General features: G+C 38.5%; 1 protein-coding gene across 2 annotated transcripts; it reads right to left on the bottom strand.

Annotated features, from left to right (window-relative positions):
* Positions 1-25,293, bottom strand: LOC135218475 (pancreatic triacylglycerol lipase-like). 2 transcript variants are annotated; one of them, XM_064254802.1, is made up of 12 exons: positions 25,113-25,293; positions 11,594-11,748; positions 11,281-11,423; positions 10,864-10,943; positions 10,361-10,544; positions 10,027-10,134; positions 9,757-9,895; positions 5,717-5,906; positions 5,182-5,411; positions 3,294-3,423; positions 2,034-2,222; positions 1-804 (listed from the first exon to the last, which is right to left on the bottom strand). In XM_064254802.1, the coding sequence occupies exons 2-12, from the start codon at positions 11,676-11,678 to the stop codon at positions 717-719; spliced, it is 1,566 nt and encodes a 521-aa protein (XP_064110872.1). In that variant the 5' UTR covers positions 11,679-11,748; positions 25,113-25,293; the 3' UTR covers positions 1-716. The 2 variants fall into 2 exon arrangements, with proteins under 2 accessions (XP_064110872.1, XP_064110871.1); XM_064254801.1 differs by lacking the exon at positions 25,113-25,293 and adding an exon at positions 13,087-13,243.

Genomic DNA, 25,293 nt, shown 5'->3' with positions numbered 1-25,293 from the left:
TCTATTTGACAATTTTATTCCAAAAAAAACTATATTACAAGAGGCTTATATAAAAATAGTAAATGGCGTACTAGATCAATACAATTCAACAACTGTAATGTATATTTTGTAAAATAGAGTCATATCAAACAAGAATTGCGAATAAACATATCACCTTCAGCATAACAATGGACTTGTATACTCTATCAGAGTCTGTGATCATTTTTAGAACACTGTGTTCGTTAAGTATAGAACTTAAGCTTACTTGATAACTAACATGGCATGTTAGGTCGTCAAATCTTAAATCCGGGACATAACATTTCACCAGTTTAAGTAACAATATCATACAGATTATCTCTAAGTGATGTTTGCACAAGCACAACTTCAGCCTTACCAACATTATTAGCTACTTGACACTGAAACTGGTGACAAGACAATAAAAGGTGCCGTTAGACACCAACAGATTCTCCTGGTGTGGTTATGTCAGCATTTAAAAATTTGGTAACCCTTGGGTACAAACGTCCCAAAATTTATATAGGTCACGAAATCTGAGGGCTATAAGAGGTGAAAACATAATATGAGAATATAGTCGTCTCGAACTGCTCATGTAGTAACCCAGAGTCAAAGCTATATCAATGGAGAAGCACGGGAAAGTGTTACTCTTGTGACATCACAGTATTAGCTCCGCCCCCACTGCCGAGTTGAGCAGACCCTATATACTTTGACTCTGTAGTAACCTAGCTTTCCCGAGGACATTGCGTATCCGCAAATAGTACGTGAGACTCTCCAGCCTGCATTTTGGAGCCACAGAATTCGAAACTTGTTCTGAAAACCAAGATAATGGAAGACATTACCAAATGCAATGAAAATGAAGAAACTGCACAATCATTTAACCTGAAGAAAACATGCATTGTGGAAAATCCTGTCTATTGAAATTTAGATGCTTCTGATAAAAATTGTCTAAAAATAATTTCTCAGCTTTATATATATATTATATATATAATATATATATATATATATATATATATATATATATATATATATATATATATATATATATGACATAAATTAAACAATCATTTATCAAGATCCAACTGAAATGATAATGCTAAAAGGAATTTTTAGACTGGTTTATTGACTTTGTTCATCGTTTGTATGGCACTGTGAACCACAAATTGTAAAAATGACTCGTAAAAAATGTCTGTATGAATAATTCAGGATAGAATCAATTAAGTTATACATTGTTTTGGACTGTTTTATACGTAAATAAACATCTAGAAAAGTTTTTCCAAAAAAAAAATTTAGATTGGTTCATGGATAATTTTGTTCATCGCTTGTACGGCACTGTGAATAACAAATTGTTAAAAAAAATGTAAAATTACTTTTAAAAAATTTATTCAGACATAGTTGTCACCCACTAAGAGATCCCATTCTCTTTACCGGACGTGTCAGAGAAATGGGTTATAATGATATAAGGATAACTTGCACTAGATGTCCAGAATCTCTCAGGATTTTTGAAAGTCCAAAAATATTTTTCTTTTGCTGTTTTCTCAAAACTCACTTTTTTTTCAAAACTAAAAATTCGCTTGTCTGTGCAACTTTTAATTTTGCAAATTTATTTTGAAGCCACGTCATGATTTTTTTTTAACTGCAGAACCAATGAACTTAGAGGTCGAATTTCTAAATTTCCCCACGAGAGAATTTTCTTTATTAGTTGTAGAATAAGAGGTAAAATTTTGAAGCAAGTCTCTTCAATGATGAGGTAGAAACAGTCACTTACTTTATAATGGGGCCTTATGGCATCGGCGCTCCCCTTATACAATTTTTATTTTCTATTAAAATTATGACCATCTCAGTTTGCTCCATATTATTAGCACAAACATCCTTTTACAATATTAAAATAATTATGCAAACCTTGTACCCTTTTCTAGCCCAGAAAGACTGAAGGAAGAAGGGTACAAATGATAGACTTACTTTCAAAAAAAGAAAGCTTTTAAAAGACAGGACTTGATTGAACAATTCCATCTGCCAAATACAAACAAGATGTTCCTTACGTCACTCCCGTCGACAACTCGTCGACGACGAAGGATTCGACGTAAAGCGCTGGAGGGCTGAACCTGAAAATGAGGGCGTGGAGGAGACCCTGGTCCTCCTCGTAGTCGACTTGTAGGGCGTTCAAAGGACCCAGGTGAGAGGCGAACCCAACCCAAGACTGGCGTCTGCCGGGTTCGATGAATACGGATCTGGAAGAGAGAGAGTAAAAAAATAAGATCTTTGGAGTTTGGTTTCCTTTTGGCGGAAATTTAATTTGGGTAATTCTACAGAATAGTTCCGCACGGACTGCAAGGAACGTAACCGCGGATACGACATCCACTAGGGATTGGGGCGTCCAATGTATTTCGCCGTGTTTAGTACTGGCCCCCGGGGGTTAATTACAGTCGTCCGAATAAATATTACTTAAAATTCTTGTTCAGGAGGTAAAACTCCATAGAAAACCGCAACTGCCATAGTCTAGGCCGCCGCGGAATAGTACTGTGGATCTACCTTAATTTGGTTTCTTCACCGTGAGGTTCGCTGGCCCTTTGAGGTTTTGGTTTATTCAACGATGGGAGGAGGGTGCCTTCATCCTGTTCGGTAAGGATTTAGCCTTTATGATTGTCCTACACATAGTGCCAGTGTATATTGCTATTCAGTCACATTTCAGTGCGGAAAAATGGTCGAAAATCGCAAAGTACTCCTTCTGGTATCCTTAAGATAATAGAACAATTGCAAACTAGCAATTGGAGATGTAAATTTACCGTTCTTGAACTATTTGTGACAAATAAAAAAGCAGTTTTTAACACGATGTAAATTGAGTAATTGAGCATTGATTGATTTACGTGGACTGGCGACATACAAACAGTAGTTAAGAATATTGAATCAATCTTATTTCCTAATGATTACTGATCTAATGACAGTGATTAGCTTGAAACAAAAAGGTACAATGGTACTTCCAGTCATCTTTGCTGTAATTGTTGCGCCTTTATTCCTTAATACTCGTATCAGACTGCAAAGGTTTGTGGTCAATTTTAGTAATAACAAAACCTTACTTTCATTCTATTTCTGATAGTAATAATAATTATGATGATGATGATTTTCCCAGCAAAAGACAGTAGACCTATCACCATTACCTGAAAAATAAACTCGCCGTTTACTCTTGTATCTGGTAGCCAGTCGACTGCAGCAAATCATAACCAGAGTATATAAAGCGTTTCAGAAGTCATAACAACCTCGTAAATTTAAAAGAAAATGAAAAAAATATTTGCTAAACTTACTTCTCAGCAGGAGGGATGATGTGCTCTCCATGTTGCCCTCTCAGCTTGAGAGTGAATCTTGCTACATCGCCCCCACCCCGCTGCGATTCGAGTGTGTCTGATGTGACTACGGTCACGCGATATTGCTCGGCTAAAAAGAAAGTCAAAGATATCTTACATTTACTATTCTTAAAATAGTGAATAATAGTGTTTTTTTTATGTTATCAAAAGAAATATGATTTTCACATCCTTTAGCTACTTGTTTTCTTTTCCATAAACGGGGAAAATATATTGTATAGAGACTCTGTATCCGCATTGAATAATTTAAATGGCTTGATCTATACGAAAAGTAAATATTTATTGTTTTGAGTATTAAAAAATAACCAGGTGTAGAATTTCCGTGCTTTGGTTAAGGTCTGTCTGTAATATATTTTCAGAATGACCACATTTTCATAATTGGTCCTTTTCCATTACAAAATTCACTAAATACACAGGCGTTGTCATGCAGCTATGCTACGCCTGTATTTACTCTGCCATCTATTCCTCTTGTGTTAAAACAAAATAATAATAATAATAATGAAGTTACTAACAAGTATCCCCACCAACAGAAAGGCTGCTGAAGGAAGTGTAGGGGAAGTGTAGGGGCACAAAAGACCAGCTCCTGATAGACAAAATGGTAATGAAGAACAGTAAGAGGAGGAAAACCAACCTAAGCATGGCATGGATTGACTACAAGAAAGCCTTTGGCATGATAACACACACATGGCTAGTAGAATGGCTGAAAATATATGGGGCAGAAGAAAACACCAGCAGCTTCCTAAAAAATACTATGTGCAACTGGAATACAACACTTATACGCTCTGGAATAAGACTTGCAGAGGTTAACATCAGGAAAAGGATTTTCCAGGGCGACTCACTGGCCCCCACTACTCTTCGTAGTAGCCATGGTTCCCATGACAAAAGTAATGCAGAAGATGAACGTTGGGTACCAACTTAAGAAAGGAGGCAACAAAATTAACCATCTGATGTTCATGGACGATATCAAGCTGTATGGTAAGAGCATCAAGGAAATAGATACCCTAATCCAGACTGTAAGGAATGGCACAACAAACCAAATTGCGGACAGTACACGAGACAGACTAAAGAACTGGCCAGCGATGACACATGGCAATGGCTACAGAGGGGATAACTCAAGAAGGAAACAAGGAATGCTAACAGCGGCACGAGATCAGGCCCTCAGAACCAGATATGTTCAAAGAACGATAGATGGAAATAAATCTCACCCATATGCAGAAAGTGTAATATGAAAAACAAGACTATAAACCACATAGCAAGTGAATGTTGGCACTTGCACAAAAAAAAAAAAAAAAAAAAAAACAGGATTCGGTAGCAAAAGCGTTCCACTGGAGCCTGTGCAAGAAACACCAGCTACCTTGCAGTAATAAGTGGTATGAGCACCAACCTGAGGGAGTGATAGAAAAGGATCAGGCAAAGAACAGATAGGGTGATACATGCCAATAGACCAGACATAACGTTGATTGACAAAATCAAGGAAGTATCACTTATTGATGTCGCAATACCATGGGACACCAGAGTAGATGAGAAAGAAAGAGAAAAAATGAATAAGTATCAAGACCTGAACATAGAAATAAGAAGGATATGAGATATGCCTGTGGAAATTGCACCCATAATCATAGGAACACTAGGCACGATCCCAAGATCTCTGAAAAGGAACCTGGAAAAACTATAGATGCTGAACAGCTGAAGTAGCTCTAGGACTCGTGCAGAAGAGTGTGCTTCTAAAAACAGCGCACATAGTAAGAACAGTGATGGACACCTAAGGAGGAAGGATGCAACCCGGGGCCTCAAACAATAAAAACCACCCAGTCGAATAGGGTGAATCACTTACCACAAAATGGAGATCTTGGGTTTGTCCCTAAATAGATTTTAATAGACGATTCTTCAGAATTCCTGTCAGTTTCAGTCTTATTTTCTTGCCTGCCGTTAGCAGGTAGCTGCTTTCGGTCTAGGGGTTTCGCGTGGAAGCCCATTGTTGAACATTGGCCGTTGGAACAGCCCCAACACAATCCCTGAGTGTACTGTTCCCAGGAATCGCATTGGACTCCTAAATATTGGCATCTGGAAGGGAAACATGAATGAGTGACTCATTCTTAAGGTTTTGGTAGAACAGAAATTGTGATAAGCAGTTTTCAGTGACGTTTCAATCATCTGTTTTGATGAATTTCGGTAAGACTTTACGTTCATAACGCTACTTATTGAAATGTGTTTGGGAAAATATATAAAGCAGTGTTGAATTTAAGTTGAAGTGGACAAAGTAGCAGGACTACGTCATAGGTTACCTTCGAGCCCATAGTTTTAAAGGGGAAATGTTGTCAGCCACATTCAATGAGACGTAAAAAATAATAACGGAATGGAATAATCACTTGGATAAGATGGACTCGGTGAAGAATGCATGGGACCTCTGATGATTGCAGCCTATGTACGAGAAGACGCCATCAGCCAAGCTCTTTTTCTCCTCTGCGCGCGCGTGGGCGGAGGTGACGCAACCTGCTTGCTTGAAACCACCGTTTGGATAATAGTCCAGGTGACCAACAGGGTCTGGGAGCCCCAGTTCTGTATAAAAATCGAAAGATTAAAAACCCATGGTCCCAAAATGGCCTGTACTGTCATGTCAGGATTGTTGGAACCTTTTAGAATGATATGGTTTATGGAATTTAGGTTGGCAACTATACTCTGTCTGTTTTTTCATCTGTCCATCCGCCTGTGGTGTTTTTGTATGGTAACACTGCGTCCGGGCTTTGGATAGTTACATTCAGCTTACATTCGAATATTAACGGTGTAATTCGCATACAGTAAATTATTAAAATACTTTTCAGTTTCAAATGTACACCCAGATATCCTTTTATTTACCTAAAACTTACACATAGCGTAACTCTAAAGCCCGGGACGCAGTGTTACCATACAAAAACACCACAGGCGGATGGACAGATGAAAAAAAAAACAGAGTATAGGCCGAAGGGACTCTGCAATCCTGCAAACACCCTCTATAATATAGTAATGCCTATACAGTACACCACGTCAAGTGCACTGACGACGCTGTAATTTTTCTAAGCTCTACGCGGTTTAGCAGTTTACAGAAGCATCACATTCTGTCTTGATTATTATAGAAGCATTACTTTCCCAGTGTCTTGTTCGTGTGTCAATAGGGTAGAATTCTAGACTCATAAGGCTATTGCAGATTAAAAAAGAAGAAAAAAAAGGGGGCAAACCGCAAGTTAAGCATAGAATATGGACCTAATTACATCATTTATCGAAGATGAATTTCAAAATTCGAACAATCGACAATTCTTAAAAGAAACTTCAGGCAAATATGTCAGATTTCGAAGCTAGACATTCCATCATGAATTACCACCTACGTGCTTTTCCCCCCTTCAACCTCCGTCCGTACTGACCCTCTCAAGCGAATCCTCTCCTGAAATATACAGGTGGTCTGTTTATTTTGAGTCTGTTTATTGTTTCTCCCTTCAAGAGTCTTGAGCACAAGCACTCGAGACGTCTCCTCCGATCAGCCAGCCGTCCGCCATTCCCCCTCCTTCCTTGCGCAACGCGACGCGATTTTGTCTGGAGACAGTATACTCCGTTTCACCGACAGCGGTTAGCTTAACCAATATTATTTTTATTATTATTAAATTCCCGCTCAACGAAGCAATTGAAAAAAGACAAAATGTAGTAATATAAAGACAATAACAACAAATAACGTATAAGAATCGACAGTTACACCATTTAATGGAAAGGAGTTACACAGAGAGAGAGAGAGAGAGAGAGAGAGAGAGAGAGAGAGAGAGAGAGAGAGAGAGAGAGAGAGAGAGAGAGAGAGATTTATAGCCCATGTGGAAAAGATACTGCTTCATTGTTTTCAACAAAGATGTTTTATGTAAATCGAAAGAGAGCACTTTCTTTGATAACAGGATGATCTTCTTTGTAAGTTGCACGAATAACGAAGGGCTTAACGTTGTTCCATTGACATTAATGGTTCAATGTTGTTTCAATGGAGCTTTACTCCGATGAATAATTCAACTTCAGTCTTTTGGCAGTTTTCAACTTTTATTCCATCGGCAAACTACTCAAGGGTTTAACTTTCTTCCATTGGGAAAGGATTTGACTTTCTTTCAGTAGTTACTTTCATGTAATTAAGGTTCGACTTTCTACATTTCCAAAGAATTTGACTTGATTCTGCTGACAAATGGCTTGAGTTTGCAGTTGACAAAGTGGTCTATTTTTCTGACCACGAAGAATATAGCTTTCTCCCTTTAATAACTCATAAAATTTTTCTTTTGAGGCTGTGTGTACGTGTATGTGGGGCGGGGGCGGGGACGGAGGGTGAGTGTGGAGGAATATGGTATTTAAAGTACTTACAATACAACTCTAAAAGGGCTTTAAATGTAAAAAAAAAAGAAAATCTAATCTTCAAGTCTTAGGAAAGTTGACAATGGTTTCAACAGGGCAAGGAACATCGACAAAGGCTTCAAAAGGCTAAAGAAAATTGACAAAGGCTTCAAAAGGCTAAAGAAAATCTGCAAAAGGCCAAGGAAAATCGACAAAAGGCTTTAGAAGGCTAAGGAAAATTAACAAAAGGCGTTGAAAGATAAATGCTTCAAAAGGCTAAAGAAAATCGACAAAGTTTCTAAAGGCTAAAGAAAATCGACAAAGGCTTCAAAAGGCTAAAGAAAATCGACAAAGGCTTCAAAAGGCTAAAGAAAATCGACAAAGACTTCAAAAGGCTAAAGAAAATCGACAAAGGCTTCAAAAGGCTAAAGAAAATCGACAAAGAATTCAAAGGCATAAAAAATCGACAAAGGCTTCAAAAGGCTAAAGAAAATCGACAAAGACTTCAAAAGGCTAAAGAAAATCGACAAAGACTTCAAAAGGCTAAAGAAAATCGACAAAGGCTTCAAAAGACTAAAGAAAATCGACAAAGGCTTCAAAAGGCTAAAGAAAATCGACAAAGACTTCAAAAGGCTAAAGAAAATCGACAAAAACTTCAAAAGGCTAAAGAAAAATCGACAAAGGCTTCAAAAGGCTAAAGAAAATCGACAAAGACTTCAAAAGGCTAAAGAAAATCGACAAAGGCTTCAAAAGGCTAAAAAATCGACAAAGGCTTCAAAATACTAAGAAAATCGACAAAGACTTCAAAAGGCTAAAGAACATCGAGAAAGGCTTCAAATGGTAAAGAAAATCGACAAAATGCTTCAAAGGCTAAAAAATCGACAAAGGCTTCAAAAGGCTAAAGAAAATCGATAAAGGCTTCAAAAGGCTAAAAAAATTGACAAAGACTTCAAAAGGCTAAGAAATCAACAAAGGCTGCAAAAGGCTAAAGAAATCGACAAAGGCTTCAAAAGGCTAAAGAAAATCGACAAAGACTTCAAAAGGCTAAAGAAAATCGACAAAGACTTCAAAAGGCTAAAGAAAATCGACAAAGGCTTCAAAAGGCTAAAGAAAATCGACAAAGGCTTCAAAAGGCTAAAGAAAATCGACAAAGACTTCAAAAGGCTAAAGAAAATCGACAAAGGCTTCAAAAGGCTAAAAAATCGACAAAGACTTCAAAAGGCTAAAAGAAATCAACAAAGGCTTCAAAGGCTAAAAAATCGACAAAGGCTTCAAAAGGCTAAAGAAAATCGACAAAGACTTCAAAAGGCTAAAGAAAATCGACAAAGACTTCAAAAGGCTAAAGAAAATCGACAAAGGCTTCAAAAGGCTAAAGAAAATCGGCAAAGGCTTCAAAAGGCTAAACAAAAACGACAAAGGCTTCAAAAGGCTAAGAAAATCGACAAAGCCTTCAAAAGGCTAAAGAAAATTGACAAAGACTCCAAACGCTAAAGGAAAATCGACCAAAGGCTTCAAGGGCTAAGGAAAATCGACATTCTTCAAATGCTAAAGAAAATCAAACAAAGCCTTCACAAGGCTAAAGAAAATCGACAAAGACTTCAAAAGCTAAAGAAAAATCAACAAAGGCTTCAAAAGCTAAAGAAAATCGACAAAATCGACAAAGGCTTCAAAAGGCTAAAGAAAATCGACAAAGGCTTTTAAATGTAAAAGGAAAATCGACAAAGGCTTCAAAAGGCTAAAGAAAATCGACAAAGGCTTCTAAAGGCTAAACAAAATCGACAAGGGGTCTCTAAAGGCTCGGGGAAATCAGCGAAAGGTCGAAACGTCTAAATAAATTGGACAAAGGCTTCCAAACGCCAGGGTAAATTGGCCAGCTTCAAAAGGCTAATGAAGATCAGAGAAAGCTTCAAAAGGCCCAGGAAATGAGACAAAAGATTCTTAAGTCTAAGAAAAGGCCTTTGCATCTTTTTCAAAAAAAAAAAAAATCAGAGGAAAATATGTCAAAGTTTGACGGAATTGACGTGTATACCTTATTATATTCTTAATAATCTGAAGAAGATGGCTTTCAAAAACTTACTGTTTATTTCCCAAGCCTCCCTTGGAATGTCAGTATGGATGACATCAACGAATTCAGCGTCGCTGGGATCTAGCCGGACTTCTGGTGGTGTGTTGACGAAATATGGTCCCGCTGGGTCTAGGCCGGTGATGCGCCCTACCTTCAGATCCAAAACGAAAGATTAAAATCACTTGGTACTACTAAAGCAAGAATGCTGTATAATGCTAGTGTTTTGAGATTCTTCATTTAATTTCTTTATACTTAGTTTAGATATCCGTCCCTTTACCGTACCTTTTGTCCTGTGGTCACGTTGACGAAAAGTCCGGTATAGCTCATGAAGTGTGCTCCTAGACTGTGCCCCACAAGGTGGATGTTTGACACGGGAACGTCGTAGTATTTCTTCCATGACATAAAACGCAGGTTAGATTTCTCTTAGAGAGATAGAGCATTCATTATAAATCAGAGAACCAGTATTACAGTCGTCTTAAAGTACGAGAACTTTTTATGGCTCAAGGGACGCCTAGGCCTATTGCAGAAGACCTCACACTCACAGTACTGGCATAAGGCCATCTTAACCTAAAGCAGCAATAGCTACAACAGACAAACAACTCAAGCAACCACTTACAACTAACAGATGCAGAAGGTACCCAGTCACTGCCCCAGCCACTCGAATATTCGAGACGGACTGGGCGTAAGGTGGGTGGGCAGCTGCAGACCAGTCCACCGTTATGACGCTGATGTTCGGTGAGACTTTTAGGAGGGTGTTCCTCATCTTCACCATCCACTTCAAGTCTGCTGTTTCCATATAACTGTTGGTAAGCAGGTAATCGATGGCGATGCATCGGAAATAAAAGGTACGAATAGTAGAGATCGTCAGTTCTGGCATTTAACTATCAAAGACGTTGCTTGACTTAATTCAGTTGGTCTAAAGATCATTCGTAGTTTTTGACAACTGAGTCTGCGAAGAACATTGAAACCTTCGAGAATTGCAAGTAAAAATGATAAAGAATATTTATTCAAAAATATGTATAACACTAAAGAACTAATAATTGAGAGAAGTTTTAGAATATGAATAACAAATAAATGAAGGCCAGGAATCTTAAATATTAACAAATACTCATTTCTAACCCGTGAGTTATGACGTAGAGTGGTGCGCTTGGGTCCAGACTGGTATTGTAGAGATCTCCAATTTTTCGCAGAGACATCTCCTAATAAAATGCAGATGAAATAAAGTTAAAATAACCCGGTTTTTTTTCTTTCTAAATGAGTTTTGTATTAAAACTTCAGAGCGTAATTACTATATAACTCCAGGAGGATTTGTTAATTAAACTACTTGACTATGAGGAAAGTTTTCACAAAAATCATGCAATTTCAGTTAAACCAATTACTTATAATCATGGCATAATATGAAGCATTTTTATAAATGATAAACTATGACGGTATCCGTTTCAGTGGCTTGTTATGGTTCTAAGGGGTTCAAAATACAAATAACTATCCAAAGCAGCGTTTGAGAATGGGGGAGGAAGTGGATAAAACAAGTCTCACCTGACAGAACGGCTCACTCGGGGTGTAGAGGCAGAAGACGGGCATGGTCACGTTCAGAGCCATCGGCGTGGCCGCCACAGGGCGTTCCAGAGTACCTGCCCAGGGCGGCCCCAGGGAAAAACACCCGAAGGAGTCGTAGCATACTGGATATACAGAAAGTGAGACTAATGATCTGACACGCAAAAGACAATCAAAGCAGAGGTAAAACAGATTTATTATTCCAGAGAACACCTTTAGTTCATGCTTATGAAATGTATAGGACTGAAAACACCCAGGGCTCTGTGGTGTGGCGTTAATGTCTTAAAGGGCGCACCTTCTCCCGGAGGAACGGTTGGAGGAGCAGGTCCGCGATCGTTGAAGCTCAGGCTGAGAAGGGCGTGAAGGACGATGTTCTCCATCCTGGAGGACTCTTCTTTTTCTTCCTAAAACGTAGTGCCTTCAGGAGTAGCTGCGTTGTCTTTCAGTAATCTGTAAGAAGTAAAATATATAATGTGTAAGTATAATGTGTCTATATTCAGTCATTCACACTCTTCTCAAGGTACTTCCACACAAATACCTCTGTTTTTACGCTTCCTTTTACCCATATGATTTATACACTCAGTTTACCGGGTTATCTTCCTCTATTCTATATATATTATTACATTAATGAAAAATGTGTTAGGAACAAATGACACAGGATTATCTGAGTATGTAGTGTCATAACGGTTCTGTTAAGAGTCCTTGTACGGAGAGTCCGCTACTACTACTACTGCTATCATTACTCGCTTGGCCAGTGTTTGGTAGTCAGTGTCAGTGTTTGAGTGAGATGTATAAATGATAGCCAATCTTTCTCAATGGATTATGCGTCTAGCTGCTTCATGCTCCTATATGGACTCTGTTTGAGTACTCGGTAAGTCAAACTTCATAATGTATGGCGTTAAGAACTGCATTCAACGGTCTAGGCTTAAGTTATACAGTCTCGGTTATGGAGGCAAAACCTCCATGGTAGGTGTTTATTTGTGTTTAATTTTTGCGCATATTGCTTATGTTTAGTTATAGATAATTGTTTATGTTTAGTTAAAGATAATTCGGCATCCTTTTGTTCAGTTGTAAGACAGGCGTCTTGATAATTGTAAGTTGAGCTAAGGATAGGACTAGTGGCTTAGGCTAATGCTATCACTTGCCCGATAAATTAAAAAAACAAAAACACTTTCTGTACCAAGAATTTATGCCGTACTATAAATTTTATTTAATATGTTAAATAGGTTCATTCATGGACTACAGTACATTATCCACGGTGTAAATTTAATTGTGATGTGACCCGTAGGCTTAATAACAATGGCCTAGCAAGCATCAGATTTCATATCCTACACAGCACGATCCATTTTTGTCACCTGCGAGAACCTTTTCACAGTTTCTTCGTCCACATTTTACTTGGCCTCATATTCAGTGATTCACTTCTCTAGAAGTACCACTTCTGTTTTTTCAAAGCCCATACCAACATTCATTGCTCTATCTTAATATTTTCTTTTACAATCATTAAGTTGCTCGCAATCATTGCATACATCTTTATTTTACCAAGATTTTTCACGTTTTTCTGTATGTTTGGCAAATCTCTTCACTACCACCGACCAGCGCTGTATATAATCTGTAAACATTAGATCTTCAATCGTCCATTCACGACTTATTTCACCATCCCGGAACTTGGAACTTATATTTCCAGTCTTCTGCCCGACTTTTAAATCTATAGAAGCGCAACAGTTACCGTTAACGGGAGTACTCAACTATTTCGAGCACTACTATATTTGCAAGCGCTGCAAGAACCACCTTTGAACTGTTGAGAGCTGAATTATTATTCCCCGTATCTTGACTTATAAACAAATGAAGGTCTTCGATGCAGGGAGCCTGGAGACACCTGCAGGAGTCCTCTTCTTCTTCTTCCCTCTTCTCTGTGACTGGAGAATGGCTTGCCTGCCTCGAGCCTTCTTCAAATAGTCTCAGTCGTCCTAATCTTATCAGCAACGTTTGTATATTTGCCAGCGAATGGTCTCTTGTTTCATTTTCTGTATGCATGTTTGATCTGATAAATTTTGAAATAATCTAACAGGACTTCGTGGAATCAAAAGTCCCATTAAAGTAATATTACCCTTTTTTTTAATTGGTTGATCTTAATTCTCCAAGTTCTTTGCAGAGACCCATCGGTCCCTAGCTGCAAACCCTTTCATTCCTTTTACTGTACCTCCGTTCGTATTCTCTTCCTGCTTTCTTACTTTCCTCAACCCTCTCCTAACAATTGTTCCAACATTATTCTCAGCACTAAATGCTCTCATTGGTCCCAGTGATTGGCCTCTGTCCTACTTCCTGGTTTTCAGCGGTTGACCACTTTATAATTATAGATTTAAAAAAATGACATTTTGTATTTTTTAAAATCATTAACATAACCCTTATAGAGATAGGAAAATAAGCGACGCGTCAAATAAATAAAAAATAGACGTGAATGAAAAAAAAAAATTCGTAGAAAAATGATAACAATGGTTTTTGTCCACTTGTTCTGAGGACAAGACAATGAGATAAATTTTTTTTTTTTTTTACACTTATCGAAAAGAAACTTTTTCTGTTTCATACTTCTTATCATATTAAATCGTTTATCATAGCCCCGTAGGGGTGACATCAGTGCACCCCCGGGGTGCTCCCGTAGGGGCTTAGTGTTGTGAGTGGACCTCATGCGGTGCAATGTAGGCATTACTTAAGGTTCTTTGCAGCGCCCCTTCGGCCCCTAGTTGCAATATTGTACCTCTGTTCATATTCTCTTTCTTCCGTCTGACTTTCCACCCTCTCCTAACAATTGATTCGTGTGCAACTGCTTTGAGGTTTTCCTCCTGTTACACCATTTAAACCCTTTCCACTGTCAATTTCCGTTTCAGCGCTGAATGGCCTTAGTTGCCCCAGTGCTTGGCATGTATGCCTCAAAATCTATAATTATAGCAATCTATCTACCCCCGGGGTGCAATGGAGGCATTACTGAAGGGTTTTTGCAGCATGCCTTCTGTGTTGTTTTCTCCCAGTTCCAGGTTTAGAACCAAATACTTCATCTCCTGTATTATCTGGAACTCTGTATCTTGCTGTCCAACCTCTCCTGAACACCTTCCTCCTTTTTTCTTTCATTCCTATTCAACATCCATCCCTCACTTCCATAAAGGAGAACTGGCTCAACAGTCACTTCATGCATTCCAACAGTATCTTCTAGCGCCTCAGTGGCGTAGTCGGGATGGTGTTGGCGTGCCACCTCCGTGGCCGCGGGTTCGATTCTCTGGCATTTCATTGAGGAGTGAGAGATGTGTATTTCTGGTGATGGAAGTTCACTCTCGACGTGGTTCGGAAGTCACGTAAAGGCGTTGGTCCCGTTGCTGAATAACCACTGGTTCCATACGACGTAAAAACACCACTCTCCCAAACAGTGTCATCTGTTATACCTTTCCTCTCATTCGTGATTATCTTTTATATATTTACTCAAAAATGCTACTACAGACTTGCTCCTTCCCGTCTTCAACCATTCATATCAATATTCATTTTTCCACCTTCCTACTTCACACTTACCTTCGTAACCTTATTTTCCCACTTTCTTACAGGCATTTTCAAACTCATCACTGGCCTCTGCAGTTTCTCTTCACAGTGACCAGTTTAGTATAGTGTATCACCTGGAAATGTCAGATCACCCAGTTGGGTTTCTGATCCATTTTCCTAACCTCGAAACATAACTCACCCTGGTATTAACTCTGTATGTATCCAACTTTGTCAAAGTCCAGTAAATCCATACCAGATTTGGCGTTTTATCTACGCGTCACCTAATCCTAGGTGGTAGTAGTACTAAACATGGCGGAAGCTCCTTGGGACGCCATCTTTAGTACTAGCCCCTCGGGGATCAAAGTATTATACACACACTTTTCGATATTACGTGGTCGACAAATTATTAGTAAACGGTATCTTCGTGCAGCCGTCTACTTTACTTAGAGTGAGTTTGCCGTGTACTTTGAAAAAAAAATTAGATACATACTGGGTTAGTGCCACTCACCCTCGCCTCAGAGCCCTTTTTGTACATTTCGAAGTTTATCAGTAACGTCTGCTCTCTAAATGAATAAATATCATTATTACTTCTTTGTTATTGTCAACAAGCATGAGACCTGAAACCGATCCCATGTGGAGGAAATGGATTAAAGTCCGTTTCCTGAATAATATTCGTGGTGTGTCTGTTAGCCTAAGTGGTGAATTGTGTACCTGATACCTGATAGTTAGTGAATTGCTGTGGGTAGTAGCAAGGGTGGATAGAGGTACAGGGCCGGTGGCCATTTCCAAAAATACTCTCTCTCTCTCTCTCTCTCTCTCTCTCTCTCTCTCTCTCTCTCTCTCTCTCTCTCCAAAAGAAGCTATATTCGTCAAGAGACTTGCTCCTGAGGAGGAAAAGATCTTCTTCCATAAGAAGTCATCTTAGCAAGGGCAGTCGTCCCAGAAGTGATCTCAAGTAGCTGGGCTTTTGTTGCTCGGGCTTTCGTGGAGAACACACCTCATTCATAACCTATTTTTTACTCCGCTTCTCACAGAGTGCGCTCTACTTGGCTACCTCAGTCAGGAGACTGAATGGTCGTGACTGTCCCTTTTGCAAACCAGTGACCATAACCCTGAAATCTTTTTGAAGCCCCGTTCCACACGAGGGGCAGATGCGCGACGGGCAGACACTGTTACCAATTTTGTGGCTGGACGATGATCACGAGTGTGGTCCGTCTGCCCGTGCGCACTGCCTACCTTGGACTGATTGAGCTGGTAACACTGATTGAGGTGGTAACACTGTTTACAGGCAAAACCGAGTGCCCATCGTGCCTTTCCCTCTCTGACGTGAGAGCTTCAGAAAGTGGAATCACAGTCCAGTGACCTTCAGTACGCCATTTGAACTTGAAACCTTCCTAGGAAAGGTCATTGAATGTCCTGGGTACACTCTGTGCTTATCACCTCGATCCCTGTTCCTCTGGTGTACAAAAGAAAATATTCCCATGTTATTAACATAGTTACTCGTCTTCCACCCTTACAGTTTGGTTATGAAAGATTACAAGCACTCCAGTAATCTTCCAATCTTCTGGGTTAGATATAACAACAGGAAAGGACATCAGTTATCTTCAAGATAATAGTAAAACAAATAATAGTCGAGAATTATCCGGCAGTAAAATGAATTCCGTAGATTTTGAGATAGCCGAAAGAGTTATCTAAATGTCACTTCTAGGCGTAATTACTAGATGAAGTGGATCAACAATTATTATGAGATATTCCTCTTAAATGGTTTACTACTTTGGGGTTAGAATCGGGATACGAATTCAGATCAATGTGTTCCCCTTTAGATAAGAACAATACCTCCTTCAAATCATGCCATATGTTTCTTTTGAAGCATACAGGCTATATCTGTAAAATGTATTTCAAATTTATTCTAAAAAAAAACTATGAAATATTTATGTAAAAGCATCCAGATATCTATGAAAAAATATGTCTGCAAAAATCAGTCAATAATTTTTGTAAATCATCTGCATTATTTTAAAAAAAATCTGTGCTATTTCTGCGAAAAACAGTTTTGAAAAAAATATGAAATATTCGTAAGAATTAACATTTCTAATAAAAGAATACAATATTTCTATGAGCATTTTTGTAAAACGTGCAATATTTTTCTTTTAAGAATTTGCATTATTTATTTAAAACATGCTAAAGTTTCTGCGGGATATATGCGTTAATTCTAAAAACTCTATTTTGAAAACGTGTAACTTTCGTCAAAAAATCATATTCAGAACTTTTATTAAAGCATTTGCAATATATTTTATATACTAAATGAACGACATTTCGTTTAAAAGCATATAAAAATATTAAAATGAAAAGCACACGCATTCTTTCTATAGAGCCCAAATTCCCTCATCGATAACCAGTCACTCTGACCCCAAAATATAATAGGTATTCTTTGTCATGCATGTTTATACCTTGGCTCTTTCGAGAGCGCTTATCGATTGTTTTCATGATCTTTTATCTCACTGGTATATCTCTCATCAAAGTAAGGTAGAAGGTGCTTATCTCCAGCTCTCTGGCAAAGTCAAGTGCTCACGTGTGTGAGAGTGTGTGTGTGTGAGCAAATGTAACAAGCTTACAAAAGCTTACCTGTCTGCAATATTTCCTATACATCTTATTTTACTTTTATTTACTCTCGTGCACACGGCTGTTGCACCCGTTCTTTCTTTCATTTCCTCTTACCCTTTCTTACTTCCAAATGAGCACCGTATTCTTTGGAAGCTTGAATTTCAAGTCAGTGGCCCCTTTGGTGGGCTTGTTCCATATAAATAGGGTTCTTCTTCTTGTTCTTGTTCTTCTTCCTCTGAATCTACGATGCAACTACACTCCAAACTATAGGGGCTCACCACTGTATTGAGGATGAGTCTACACCCCCAAAATACAAGTACTTGCCTGTGTGTTGAGGGTGGGTCTTTTATGCAGTGGTAAGAATTGGTCTATTTCAGCTCTAACGAAATATATCTGAATTCAACGGATATATGTATGTATGACTAGAATAAAAATAACTGAGACGGCATTGAGAACTGAAGGTGTCACTGTGGTGAATCATAGGCAGTATGTATACTTCACTGTTATCTGTTCCATCTGACAAAAAAAAATAGATAAAAAAAAAACCACACAGGGCTTTTAATGTGCTTGTCAGGAAAAGGACCTTCAAGCATTTCGAGGGTCGTTAGCCAGCTGAGAGTGGTCCTGTTGACCTGTTTGGTGTGGCCTGCCCAGATCCTCCGTAAGGGAATAGTGCTGTCAGTGCACCTCACGTGGTGCACTGTAGGCATTACTAAGGGTGCCTTGCAGCGTCCTTTCAGCCCTTAGGGTAGTCTCATACCTTTTATAGTACCTCCATTCATATTTCCTTTCTCCCATCTTGGTCTCCCCCTTCTCCTAACCATTGTTTCATAGTGCGGGTGCAAAGTATCACTCCTGATACACCTCTCAAACCTTTCTGCTTTCAATTTCCCTTTCAGCGCTGAATAACCTCATTGGTCCCAATCCTTGGCTTTTGGTGTAGATTTTATAACCCGTAACCATTCCATTTCATTCTCCCAAGACCATGGTGGCCTGGCAGTTCTGGAGGGTCTATAGTAGATTCACATCACCCCTGCATCTGATGTCTAGGCCAGACACCTTACGACGCTCCTCGTTCTCATAGGCAGGATGTATGTTCCACCTCTCCTTGAGGGATACGTCTTTCAAAAGTATCCCTCAGGAGAGGTGGAACATACATTCTGCCTATGTGAACTCTCTCGAGAGGCTGAGAGTTTCCAACCCTGTGACTGGCTTATCGACAGCCAATCAGGAGCGTCGTAAGGGACGGGCCTAGACATCAGATGCACGGTTGATGTGAATCTGCTATATAGTAATGTCGAGCTTAGGGCACCAGTTTCTCTTGGATTCAGTTGCTTTGCTCTTCAATTACTTGCTTGTACTGACAGTTCTGGGCTCCTATACTCGGTTTTTTTTCCATCTGCCCAACCCCTGTGGTGATTGCGTATGGTAACACTGCATCCCGGGCTATAGATACATTCAGCTTACATTCAACATTTATAATAATATCCTATTTCGCATATTAACGGTGTAATTTGCATACAGTAAATTATTAAAACACTTTTCAGCTGCAAATGTACACCCAGATATCCTTTTATTTACCTTAAACTTACTCAGCGTAACTATTTAAAGCCTGGAACGCAGTGCTACCATGCGAAAACACCACAGGCGGCTGGACAGATGGAAAAAAACAGAGTATAGGAGGGATAGTCGACAGAATCTGGGGTTAATGGTCAGGAGGGCCTGGGATATGTTAAGAAGCTTTGTTCAGAGAGTAAAGGATCCCATCATCCCAACTCCAAGTTGAAAAGGTTGACAATAGCTAGGCACAGCTGAGCCTACTACCTTTGCAGTTTTCGCTGTGACCTCATTAATGTGAAATGGAAATGAAACGAAAGAGAATGCAATGGCACATATCCACAGGTGAAGAACAAGAGGTGGGGTGTATGTAGGTCCTGACCGGTTTCGACTTTATTTCCAAGCCATTGACGAAAGGACTGTAACATAGTATTAGAAGTCACAAATATATATACTACAGAGACAGTAGTATATATATGTATGCATATATATATATATATATATATATATATATATATATATATATATATATATACAGAGGTATATAATTTTTCTTCTCTTCATTTATAACCTTTCCCATTTAGAGGGAAAGATTCCAAGTGTCGCCCTTACAGCTCTCAGCCAGTGGTACGGGTGCCATAACCAGTAGACAACTGTATGCATGTGAATTTGTATCTACACGATTCATAAACGCGAACCAGTAGTATTTTGTATTGCAAAATTGTTCCTTGCATTCGTTCATTGGAGTTATTACCTATTCAGTTATTATTATTATTATTATTCTTCTTTTTTTTTTTTTGCTCTATCACAGTCCTCCAATTCGACTGGGTGGTATTTATAGTGTGGGGTTCCGGGTTGCATCCTGCCTCCTTAGGAGTCCATCACTTTTCTTACTATGTGCGCCGTTTCTAGGATCACACTCTTCTGCATGAGTCCTGGAGCTACTTCAGCCTCTAGTTTTTCTAGATTCCTTTTCAGGGATCTTGGGATCGTGCCTAGTGCTCCTATGATTATGGGTACGATTTCCACTGGCATATCCCATATCCTTCTTATTTCTATTTTCAGATTTTGATACTTATCCATTTTTTCCCTCTCTATCTCTTCAACTCTGGGGTCCCATGGTATTGCGACATCAATGAGTGATACTTTCTTCTTGACTTTGTCAATCAAAGTCACGTCTGGTCTATTTGCACGTATCACCCTATCCGTTCTGATACCATAGTCCCAGAGGATCTTTGCCTGATCGTTTTCTATCACTCCCTCAGGTTGGTGCTCGTACCACTTATTACTGCAAGGTAACTGATGTTTCTTGCACAGACTCCAGTGGAGGGCTTTTGCCACTGAATCATGCCTCTTTTTGTACTGGTTCTGTGCAAGTGCAGGGCATTCGCTGCTATATGGTTTAGGTTTCATTTTTCGTATTGCACTTCCTACATATGGGAGAGATGTTATTTCCGTCTATCGTTCTTTGAACATATCTGGTTCTTAGGGCCTGATCTTGTGCCGCTGTTATCATTCCTTCAGTTTCCTTCTTTAGCTCTCCCCTCTGTAGCCATTGCCATGTGTCATCGCTGGCTAGTTCTTTAGTCTGTCTCATGTATTGTCCGTGCATTGGTTTGTTGTGCCAGTTCTCTGTTCTGTCTGTCATTCTCCTGTCTCTGTATATTTCTGGGTCTTCGTCTACTTTTATTAGTCCTTCTTCCCATGCACTCTTTAGCCACTCGTCTTCACTGGTTTTCAGATATTGCCCCAGTGCTCTGTTCTCGATGTTGACGCAGTCCTCTATACTTAGTAGTCCTCTCCCTCCTTCCTTTCGTGTTATGTATAGTCTGTCCGTATTTGCTCTTGGGTGTAGTGCTTTGTGTATTGTCATATGTTTCCTAGTTTTCTGATCTATGCTGCGGAGTACTGCCTTCGTCCATTCCACTATTCCTGCGCTGTATCTGATTACTGGCACTGCCCATGTGTTTATGGCTTTTATCATATATCCGGCGTTGAGTTTTGACTTGAGTATCGCCTTGAGTCTCTGCATATATTCTTTCCTGATTGTGTCCTTCATCTCTTTGTGTTTTATATCCCCTCCTTCCATTATACCCAGGTATTTGTATCCTGTCTCATCTATGTGTTTGATGTTGCTCCCATCTTGTAGCTTTATCCCTTCAGTTCTCGTTACTTTGCCTTTTTATTTTATTATTATTATTATTATTATTATTATTATTATTATTATTATTATTATTATTATTATTATTATTATTGAACTAAACAAAAACTTCTTTCCGTTTTCTTCTGAAGATTGAAAAAGAAACCCACAAAATTACTGTGTATGACGTGTTTACTTATAAGTGTTTACATTTTATTTTACTCAACACGTTATACTCAGTAATTTTGTGGGTTTCTTCTTCAATTATTATTATTATTATTATTATTATTATTATATTATTATTTATTATTATTATTATTATTATTATTATTATTATTATTATTATTACCGAGAACAATCCTCCACAAGACAGATACCCATTTATGAAGATAACAAACCCATGCAGAGGACGAGAAATATTGTTACATATCAAACAAAACAAACAGATGATAACGAACTTAAAAACTTACCAGTTGAAAGAAGTCAGCAAAGAAAAAGAAAGGAAAATAATCTTAAAAATAAAGAGGCAAAGGAATTCGGCATAAGAAATCCAATATCTTGGAGGAGGCCTTCAGAAATGAGGGCCGTATTCAGATAATTAGGACGAGCTTAGCTCTGGCCCGGCCCTTGGCGCTTTCAGAGGTATTGCCTTTCGCTAATGACACAAGAAGGGGTTGGGGGGGGGGGTGGGCGACTCGGGGTAGACTTTGGGATATCCCTATCTGGAGATTTCTCTTCGCCCAATATAGACTTTTTGGACTTACCAGTATATTGGGGAAACTATTACTATGAGATATCCTGAAACTCTTGTGTTTACAGCAAATGTTTTACGGATGATGCTAGACCAATATGTCTTCTTCCTTCGTGGATGTGACGCAATACAGTCTACTGACTGCCAGGTGCATAAAGATACCGCTTTGGTCGACATAAACAATTGATTTATCAGACCATAAACCCACGCTATTTCGACCCCCAACTGGGACCAACCTCACGGAATTTCACTGTCGGAATGAGACTGGTAACTACTGGACCACCACCAACACCAAATGAATAACCACTGGTTCCATGCAACGTAAAATCACCATTCAAACAAACAAACAAACAAACCACCAACACCAGAAATGAGTTTGTGGTGTAATGTCTTCAGTAGACCAATTGTTTCATGATAAAAGAGGCAGTATAGAACAGACCTTGCGTCTAATTATTTATGTAAGAATGCGCGTAAATTCGGTATCGTAAACAAATTATGCAATTTCAAAATTATTGCTAAGAAGGAGACATTTTCATTAGGTCACATCGTCACTTGACTCCTAAAATATGTGCTTAAATGATACAGGAAGAGTAAAATACGTTTTTAAAGGAAACTTAATCTAATATAGTATTAGTCTTGATTATGTTCATATTGTCAAATCTGATCAATACATTGATAATGTATTTAGCATGTAAATATCCCTTTTTTGGATTAATATATTGAGAACTTGTTTAGTAACCTCTCAGTATATGTGTGTGTGTGTGTGTGTGTTGGTCGCTAATAACACAGGCAAAACATATACAGGCAACAAGTTGAAACAAACTTCCCAACATCAAATCTGTATAAAGCAATAGCGAACAAGACTGAAAATCGACATATTTACTCAAGTAATCCAATAAAAATCCCGTTTTCTCTGGAATCTTAACGGTGGTAGAAAACGGGCTCGTGATAAAAGGTTGCTATCTGGTTTGATTTTTTAAAATTTATCTCATAACTGATAAAATATTTATATATATTTTTGACGGGAAAAGAATGAAGTAGAGGAATTTGAGTGGGAGCAAGAGGAGGGAAGAGATTTCCGTTGCTTATTGCCAGTTGTTGCATGGTTTCAGAATTGAATTTGTAGTTATTTGAAAGTATCGAAGACTGGATCCTTCCGAGACGTCAGTTTAAAATATGTTATTGTTGACGTAAGCAATGAATTCGTATCTGGCACACTTAGTCGACTGCGGTAGGCTACAACTGGTTTGGTATACCTTGACCTTTGAAGGGTTTTTACATTTTTTAATAAGGAAGTGTAGTTCTGATTTATAATTATGAAAAGTACAGCGCATGAATGCTGAATAAGTAGTAAAAACTTTTTTTTTTTTTTCAAAAACTAAGCTCAAAAAGGGCCAATATTTACCAATTCTGTCGCCCAGCCTAAGGGACAACCATCTGACTTTCACACACACACACACACACACACACACCACACACACACAGGAATAAGTCCTACACGTTGAATAGCAACCTGTTTGCTAAACTGTACTACGTGAAAGCTCAAAACATAGATAAGCATTAGGACTAAATGGACATAGATATTTTACACAGACCTGCCTATACGCATTTCTTTCAATATCTGGTCCACATAACCCAAAAAGAGGTAGATCAGAGTACAAGGTACAGCATTTATATATCTCACGTCTCGCCATATGATATGATAACAGCAGTGATTGTGATGATAAGAGATAAGGGTAGTTACCATGTAGCATTAATGAATGTACTGATAAATATTAGAATGTTTTTTTCTGGCACAAGGCCTTTGGGGAGAGAGAGAGAGAGAGAGAGAGAGAGATAGAGAGAGAGAATGGTGAGTGGGTTAGACCTATACCTATATAAAGAAAAAAAAAAAAACTTATAGAGCCAGGACAAATAGACGAAAGTGGAGAAATCCAAAGTTGGACAGAGGTGACCAGACGTCGTAATGAATTTATAATGAAGAAGAAGAAGCAGTTCGAAATTCGTTGTCACAAAGAATCTCGAGACATCTCTTCAACTGAACTTTTTCGATAAGTCTGAAAATCATTAGTGATAATGGTATCAGTGTTTACATAACTCGCACTTCGTATGCTGTTAGGATAACAGATAACTAGTGTTTATATATATATATATATATATATATATATATATATATAATATATATATATAGAAAGAAGCCACGCTGGCTGGTAATTCAGGTCTATTAAGTAATATATAATCTATATATACTTATCATAGATCGATATATATATATGATATCAATGAAAGAAGCCACGATCTTGGCTGGTGTGAATTCAGGGTCTATTGCAACGCTGTGGAATATATTCTATATATATATATATATATCAGTGTCCTATCCAAGGCTCTGCTATTATAAGATTCATTTAGAATTGCGACATTTACTGAAACAAATCTGAATGATAGAAATAGAATATTTGACTCTTTTATAAAGATGGACACCGTATTCTTTGGAAGCTTGAATTATTTTTATTATTATATTTTACACATCGATAATAATGTCATTGATAACAATATTTATGGTCTCTGGTCCAGTGGTTACCATTCTCGTCTTCCCAAAGAGTAGTGCATGGGATCGAACCCAGGCAGTGGACAAACTACATTAATTAACTCGTGTCCAAATTATCCAATTTGCCTCCGTTGATCTAAGTAGCGCATTATTGTACTAAAGAGATGAGCAGTTCACTCAGTGCTTCCTGCTAAATTGAGCGACTCTCTCTCTCTCTCTCTCTCTCTCTCTCTCTCACTATGAGCCAGTCCATAGGCAGGGGGTATGTATATGACATAAGTGGTTTAAACGAGGCGTAATGGTCTGAAAAGAGCATCTTCTCATCTTTTTTTATAAGGTCTATGACTCTCTCCGGGTGTCCAGCCAAAGGAAATACTAGAGCGACTCAACGACATCAGCCTAGTTCCGCTTTTTTTTTTTTTTTTTTTTTTTGTGCCATCGCGTTGGAGATAGCTGTTCTTTATGTGATAAATGGGTGAATTTAATAATAGCATTCTGTATTTTGTTGCTTTTTAAAACTTATTTAAAGGAAAACATGCATCTGAGGTAGAAAAAATTGTTGCAGGTTAACATAGGCCTAGCTGTAATTATTTGTCTTGCATTGCAAATACAAAAGCACAAGGAATCCATGTCTACATTTAAGCAAATATAGCACTTAGCAATCTACGAACATTTAGATATCAAAACCTAACCTTTTAACTGTCACATGCTACGACATTCCCCAAGTTGAGAAGCAAAAATGCTCTCTCTCTCTCTTGCTCTCGCTATCCGCGCACTGGGTCTTATCCTCTTATTTCGAAAATATATATGTTTTTATAAGTATATTTCAACCGTTGTAAGTCTTTCTCGTCTTAACTGGGACACCAACCGTGC

This window comes from Macrobrachium nipponense, chromosome 9 (genome assembly GCF_015104395.2).
Source record: "Macrobrachium nipponense isolate FS-2020 chromosome 9, ASM1510439v2, whole genome shotgun sequence".
In the NCBI taxonomy this organism is placed as follows: Eukaryota; Metazoa; Arthropoda; class Malacostraca; order Decapoda; family Palaemonidae; genus Macrobrachium; species Macrobrachium nipponense.
Note: the sequence above shows the minus strand (reverse complement) of the source record. Positions and strands in the feature narration are given on the sequence as shown.

Excerpts from the sequence above, each read along its gene's own strand:
- LOC135218475 (XM_064254802.1), bottom strand. The coding sequence starts at position 11,678 with ATGGAGAACATCGTCCTTCACGCCCTTCTCAGCCTGAGCTTCAACGAT. Across the intron at positions 10,135-10,360 it reads ACCTTCTGCATCTGTTAGTT|AAATACTACGACGTTCCCGT; the intron begins GTAAGTGGTTGC and ends ATGTCATGGAAG. Across the intron at positions 2,223-3,293 it reads ATCATCCCTCCTGCTGAGAA|ATCCGTATTCATCGAACCCG; the intron begins GTAAGTTTAGCA and ends TCTCTCTTCCAG.